The 7,215-nt window shown below is 45.6% G+C and overlaps 1 protein-coding gene across 1 annotated transcript; it reads right to left on the bottom strand.

The window, feature by feature from the left end:
• Nucleotides 1-4,613: 4,613 nt before the first annotated feature.
• Nucleotides 4,614-5,992, bottom strand: LOC106805825 (ras-related and estrogen-regulated growth inhibitor-like; the record flags this gene model as incomplete). The annotated part of the gene is given in 2 exon segments (XM_014807582.1): nt 4,614-5,263; nt 5,862-5,992. Coding segments are annotated over 2 exon segments (752 nt in total), but the record flags the coding sequence as incomplete, so codon positions are not given.
• Between the last annotated feature and the right edge of the window lie 1,223 nt (nt 5,993-7,215).

The raw sequence follows: 7,215 nt of genomic DNA, 5'->3' as shown, positions 1-7,215 counted from the left end.
CGAAATGCCGCTCGCAACCAGACAGGCAGCCATGCAGGGCAAGATTCAGCGCTGACACGACATGGCGTCGGTGACGTGACTGCCTGGTGACAGCCATCACGCAGTCTCTCAGAGTTTGAACAGCAGTTCATGTTGAGTCGCGCTAACGAGCCGTTGTTACGAATATTGACATGAGCCAATTAGGCAAACTAGTTCTTGGTTACGATCTATGATAACTCAAGCACCTCCAGAAAGTACACACACGCACGCCTCTCGTCGTGTATATTTCCAACTATACGTTACAATAATTCATACCCGATTCCTTATCTAAATGCATAAATGAATAAATATAATATAAATAAATAAACAATCAAATAAATAAATAAACAAATAAATAATAAATAAACCTAATTTTACCCATCTTCAACATTTGGTTACGGTGGTGTGAGAGGCAGTAAAAGGATGCGAGAGGCACAGACGGCTACACATAATTATAAGGGAAAAGCGCACGATTGAACGTATAGACGATAATGTCGGATCAGTGCACGGGCGGACGGGAAAAATGTGGGCAAAATAGAGAAGGAGAGAGAGAGAGGGCGGTGAGAGAGAGAAGAAGACAGAGAGAGAGAGAGAAAAAGAGAGCGACAGCGAGGAAGAAATAAGGGGAAGGGCTGATGTTTGAGCCAACGATGGCTGAATAGTCATACGCCTGGAGGACGAGTTGGGTTTGTGCATGATCACCATGAGAAATGTGTACCGTAGATTGCTATGGCATGTGACCATATACGTTTAAAGGTTTCCCGTCTTACCTAAAAATGTCAAAATAACCCATTAAAACCTGATATCGTAGTTAAATTGATATTATGGTCAGTCAACAAACGGGTTATGTCGCTTATACTCTGCAGCACAAAACGCTTGTAATAATGGAGAGATACTATGAGAAATTATAATGAGAGGGATATTTCACAATCCGGCATCTAATAGGATATATATTAGTACGTAAACTATTCTCTACCAGAACGGCCCATATAACTAAGATTTGTTCCTACAAATGTGTTGTACATTAATTGAGAGTCTACCAGCATATTCCCTTTGTCATTTCTATGTGATCTATTCTATGTGTCTTGTGCACTCACTAGATGCTGCTGATTGTTAGTCGAATTGTCAACTCTTCCGATACTTAACACGCAGTTATTTCAAATACTAATAAGAATTTTCATTATTATTTTGATGTAAAGCGAATCCCAATGATGAGAGAGACACGTGACAGATGTCACCAATTGTGTATTTAAAAGGCGAGACGAGGCTTGCACAGCCAGAGAGACAGATGCATAATAACTTTGCGCAATTTCATAATAATGTTGTATGTTGTAGGCTATGTTGTGTTCCAACTGTTTTTGTCAGAATATTGTTTACCCCTCCATATTTAGTTTCTATGTTAAGACTCTATCCTTGGAATTAAGTAAATATCGGTGGCAGAATTTGCTCTGAAAGTTGTTCGTAAGCGGGTTTTCCCGAGCAACGCCGGGCGTACGTGCGCATGCGTGTGTGCGTGCGTGCGTGCGGCTATGGTCTGTGTGAGAGCGAGTGTGTATGTGCGCGTGCGTGTGCGCGCGTGTGCGTGTGCGTGCGTGCGCGTGCGCTCGCGTATGTATTTATGAATAAAATTATTACACACAAATTAAAGCAGTGCTTAATTGGGACGCAGAAAAAAACAAAAGAACACGCATATACATACACGCGACACAATTAATAGCAAACGACGGCCGGTACATGCTACTGTGCAGATTTGCGTGCGAACGGGTCAGATCGAGCGGCGAACTTACATCGATGCAGAGCGGCCAGCTTAACGTTCTATCACAGTAATCAATGTGCCTGGAGGAACGGATCTACCAACGCTCTATCACGACTAGCACACAGTGCGTACACGCTCGCGCCCGTAAAATCTAAGCAGGCGAAGGCAATGTGGCACAACCAGCCGAATTGTCTTGCGTCGCTGCAGTCTAGCAAATTCAAGAGCAAGCGACGGTCTCACGCTGCCTAGGGAAAACCCATGCTCTCTTGTTGATAAAGTCGACGCGATATTGTTTAGCGATTTAGCGATTCGTCGAATTGGGGAATTACACAATTTGTTAATGTGGTCATTTTCAGGCACAGCCAATTAATATACAGTTCGTGATTGACAGTCATGGAAGAGCTGCTTGCTTTCATTAGCAGTGATTGTGCACTTTGCATTTGGCAAACGAATTTCGCTCAGAGCTGTTAATATCGTTCGGCGAAAGTCAATATCGAGTCTATAGACTAAGAATCAATTTCACTATGCGTTGCCAGTTGGGACGCACGAAACTATATTAACCATGGTGTGTGTAATTGATTTGATCAATTGTCAGAGCCGCGTATGTCCCGCGTAATGTTGACTTGGGCGTAGAGCAGTGTATTATGTAACGGGCGAGTCCCATTAGAGTTACTGGCAATGCAATACTGTACGGAGCGAGAATCAATATCATTAAGTGTTGCTAGTGCGGCCCTACGGTTCAATATTAATCAGACCGGCTGTCTGCAGACTCGTGCGGGATTTCTGCTGGCGGCGGCGACCAACCTGCCGCAAACATATGTCTGTGGAATTGGGTCGATGTTCTGGATCCTTCGGTGATTTAGTCTACCGCTTCGTGTGTTCCCTGCCCGCCATTGAAATATTTTGCATGAGCTTGTTAAAATGCGTTTAGACGACGTTTAATGAATACCACCACCGCACGATGCAAAAAAAGTGGAATGTGTCGATTTACAGTCACGAAAGGACGCTTGTGAGTACGAAAGCAGAATCAATAACCTCAGAATAAAATGGTCAGTTAAGCGTGAAGATAGCAGCAACTGACGGCGACACGAGTTCGATAATTCAATTTTCGAAATTCCCCTATGTAAATATGAAAATGAGAGAGAGAGGCAGAGATTAAGAGCGAGAATAAGAGAGATAAAAAGCGAGAGCGAGAGCGAGAGAGAAAGAGTGAGATAGATAGCGAGAACGAGAAAGAGATAGAGAGAGAGAGAGAGAGAGAGAGCAACAGACAGCAAAAGGAACACGTGAAAATCTTGTTCGCAATGATTATAATGAAATCTCTTCGCAGCAAAATGCGTTTGATGACTGCCAGAGCTTTATGCGTGGTTAACGCAAGCACACAGCCACTGACCGGTCCCGTGACGAGCCAAACGTTGGACTGTGTGTGTGGTGTGTGTGTGTGTGTGTGTGTGTGTGTGTGTGTGTGTGTGTGTGTGTGTGTGTGCGCGCGCGCGCGTACGCGTGTGTATATGTGCGTGCGTGCGTGCGTGCGTGCGTGCTTGTAAGTGTGTGCGTGTGTTGGGTGTATGTGTGCGTGCGTGCGCGTGAGTGTGCGTGAGTGTGTGCGTGGTGCGTGGTGCGTGTGCGTGTGCGTGTGCTTGTGCGCGTCCGCGTGCGGTTGCGTATGCGTGTACGTTTATGCTTGCGAGCGTTTGTGAGTGCGTGCGCGCGTGCGTGTGTGGGTACCTTTATTGATCGAGCTTGCCGTTGACTATAACTCATGGACGCTGGATTCTTACCTGTTTTACCGATCCCGGGTTGTCCTAGAAGCAGAACGCGGAACGACTTCTCTTTGTCCCTTGAGCTGGACGGCAAACGCCGTAGCAGGCTGGACACGGCATCTTGGCGGGAAATCATGGGACGACTTGTTTTACCAGATCTGATCATGCTTTCGCCCTCTCTCTCTCTCTCTCTTCGATGCTATTGCGTCAACGCACACTGTTCACTTTCTTCTCAGTTCCAACACTCGGTACCTTATTTTAATTACGCTCGCTCAGATAAAAGGTAATACTGTACTCGGATATAGGCTCTCGTTACAGGTGCGAATACTGTCACGACGAGGGTAATCGCCGACTTATAAAAGCCGAAATATTACAAGGCATCGCTAGTGAGAAATGACTTGATATTTTACTACAGTGGATGGAATCTACGGCATATGAGTTATACAACGGATGAGAAAGCGCTGACCTCTAACGAGTTACGTTGCACACTACGATTCGCATTTCCATCGAAACGAAAATCCACGCCAAAATAAACTTTAGAATTTTCGAAAGCACACCTGATTGCAGATCTACCGTTGATACACAGAACCGGCCGCATATATGGCCGCAACAGCGCGAGTAAAAGTTCCAGATCGAACGCACAACATAAATCAGCAACAAATCTAACGCGAATAGAAGAATCAGCGAATTCCCCCTAGGAGTTGCTTGCGACGTGAGTTCGCGGCTGCGTGCGCGTCTGACGAATGCGTGTTAGCAGACACGCAGTCCACACTCACTCTCGGCTCGCTACCACGGTAAGCTGCGCAGCGCCTGGCACGCAGACGCCCGCACGCGTCGATACGTGGGCTCAGCAGCCGCAGGCAGCATCGGCAGTCATATTGACGAGCATCTTACACATATTGGCCAACATCTTACACATATTGACGAGCATCTTACACAGCGCAGGTCCCGCGATGTATAACCTCAGTAGGCATCTTCACAGAGATCTTATAATAGCCTATTATGTAGTCTAATATAAGATGTCACTGGTCAACTTGACCTAGATGACACGAATAGCGCAGCAGCTCCTTATCAGTGGGGTTGGGTGCGTTCGTACAGTACAGCATCATCCGTGCACGAATAGCTGCGACACGCTGCCCTGCATGCTCACGCTCATGCGTCTCTCGCTCAGCACGTCTGTAGGAACCTCTAGAAGGTCGACGTCCTTCGACCGCTTGCCTGCGTCCGCCGAAATCCATCGAACCAGCTCGCCAGGTCTCTTCGTCTTCTCCTCGAGTGATCTGCGAGAGGGACTCGCCGTCGGACTGAGCCGCGGCAGCTTGTTGACGCCCTCGTCCGTGTTGGCTCGCGTCACCTTGTGCTCCTTCTTCACGCGCCGCCAGTTCCTGTACAGGTCCTCGAAAATGAGCAGCACTTCGCCGTAGCTCTCGCGCGCCGAGATCTCGTGAAAGTTGACGCAGGCGAGCTCGAGCGAGCGGCGCTTACCCTGCTCGAAGGACACCATGCGGTCGCCGATCATGTCTGACTTGTTGCCGACGAGTATTACAGGGCACTCGTTCGCGTGTCCGTGGCTCAGTTTGCGACCTCGCTTGCGGATGTGGTTGATGAGGAATTTTAAGCGCATGCATTCGTCGAAGCTGCACTTGTCGTTGATGGAGTACATGATGACATAGCCGTCGGCCCATCGTATATGGTCCTCTATGCGAGCAGATATGTCCTCCATGTCCTGAAACGAACCCGCTCACAGTGACTATATGGTAATGAATGGGACTGACTTGCATCATCTCGCGAACATAGCTGTCTAATCAGCTGTAACACAATAACACTCAATCACGACTCTATGACAAAGACTCATTATGTGAGTCTGATACAATTAGTGTTATCACTATTAGCATCGTCTCTCATATTACATCACGCCTGATGGGTTAATACTTCTGACGCCATTTCAATTTTCAGCCACCTGCTAAATAGTTAACAGCTATGTAGAATATGACATGCACTATTTCGTCCAGGTAATCATTATTCGACATAATTCATCTTCGCCAAATTTAGAATAACCTCGACCAAAAATTCTTAAAGCGAATTGAGACATAGCATCTTAACCGGAAATGAAAACGATCGATTATTCGACTTTCCCGCCGACGTTAGTGTTATTACTGCTGTTTATGAGTAGTTTTAGACGCTCTATTTATGGGTGTACAACAAATGTTTCAATTTTTATCGCCCCTTTAATTTCATATGGTCTGACAAATTTTTCTCGCATAAAAATGCAAATTATACTAACGCAATGATTACACTCTATGGTACAGTGCGTTATCTTGTACCTGCCCAGCGGTGTCGAGTACTTCGAAGATAATCACGTCGTCGTCGACTTCTGCTTTAGTCGTATATACTCTCTCCAGTGTTGGGTCGTAGTCGCCAATAAATCTCTTCGTAACGAATCTCACGGCTGTTGCTGAAACCATATGCGCCAACATTATTAGCAATTAAGTTATCTCCAAATATTAATAATATATCGAATTTATATACCAATTTTGGTAATTTGTCAGAGGATTATTAATAGCTGGCTGAGGGAGCATTACGAGCGACAAGTTCATATCGGCAGCTGCCAAATGGAGGCGATAAAATATATTATAATTAACTCGGATCCGATTCGTGTAGGCATATGTTTGTAACAGTAGTATGGTACGTATTGTGGACCTACTACGAAAGAGGATGCATTGCAAGAGAGGGAGAAGAAGGTAATATATATATATACACATACGCGCGCGCGCGCGCGCGTGCGTGTGTGTGTGTGTGTGTGCGCGCGCGCGTGTGTGTGTGTGCGTGCGTGCGTACGTGCATGTGTGTATGTGTGTGTAGATAGATAGATAGATAGATAGATAGATAGATAGATAGATAGATAGATAGACATATTCGCGCCGCATTATTGCCCCCAATTTTTCGTTTTCCTTGCCATCTTTTTGCCCCAAAAATTTTTTCCTAGCCATCTTTTTGCCCCCCAATTTTTCCCTTCCGATCTTTTTGCCCCATGTTTTCACCGTCAAGCCATCTTTTTGTCCTCTATTTTCCCATTTCGGTGGAGCACCCCCAAAAAAGTGAGTACCCACCCCCCGGGCTATGGCGGCGGGGTTGTGGAGGGCTGGGCGGTTACCTATCAATGGGCATCGTTATAACTCCATATAATGCCAACCTAATCCGATGATTAAGTGTTGGAAGATACTGTCAAGAGCGTATTAAGTATGCTTAAGCATACTTAGGCATTACTGTAAAGAGCATATTAAGTACGCTTAAGCATTAAGTATTAAGTACGCTCTTGATGCTGTGACTGATGCCGCGTGATCTAATTAAAATGTTGCCTGACTAATTAATGATCATCGTTTTCCAACCTCCACGCAGCATCTGCTACATCGATAGAGAACTCTGCTTCCTGAAGGAATGCGAAGGTACAATACTAGCTAAATTACGTGGAAGTAACAATACAATTGAGGTAGTTTGACGGTTCCCAATAAAGCGTTAGATGTTGCAAAATTACAACGTTAGAATTTTCATCAGAACGTACGATTCTAGCTACCCGCGTCGATAGTGCCTAGAGTACATCAACGATGCATAAGCTAGGATACATTAATCAATAAATAGCATTTCGATACGAGTCTCTGTGATTCATTATTCACTGAA

The sequence above is a fragment of the Priapulus caudatus genome, unplaced genomic scaffold (genome assembly GCF_000485595.1).
Source record: "Priapulus caudatus unplaced genomic scaffold, Priapulus_caudatus-5.0.1 Scaffold7, whole genome shotgun sequence".
In the NCBI taxonomy this organism is placed as follows: domain Eukaryota; kingdom Metazoa; phylum Priapulida; class Priapulimorpha; order Priapulimorphida; family Priapulidae; genus Priapulus; species Priapulus caudatus.
Note: the sequence above shows the minus strand (reverse complement) of the source record. Positions and strands in the feature narration are given on the sequence as shown.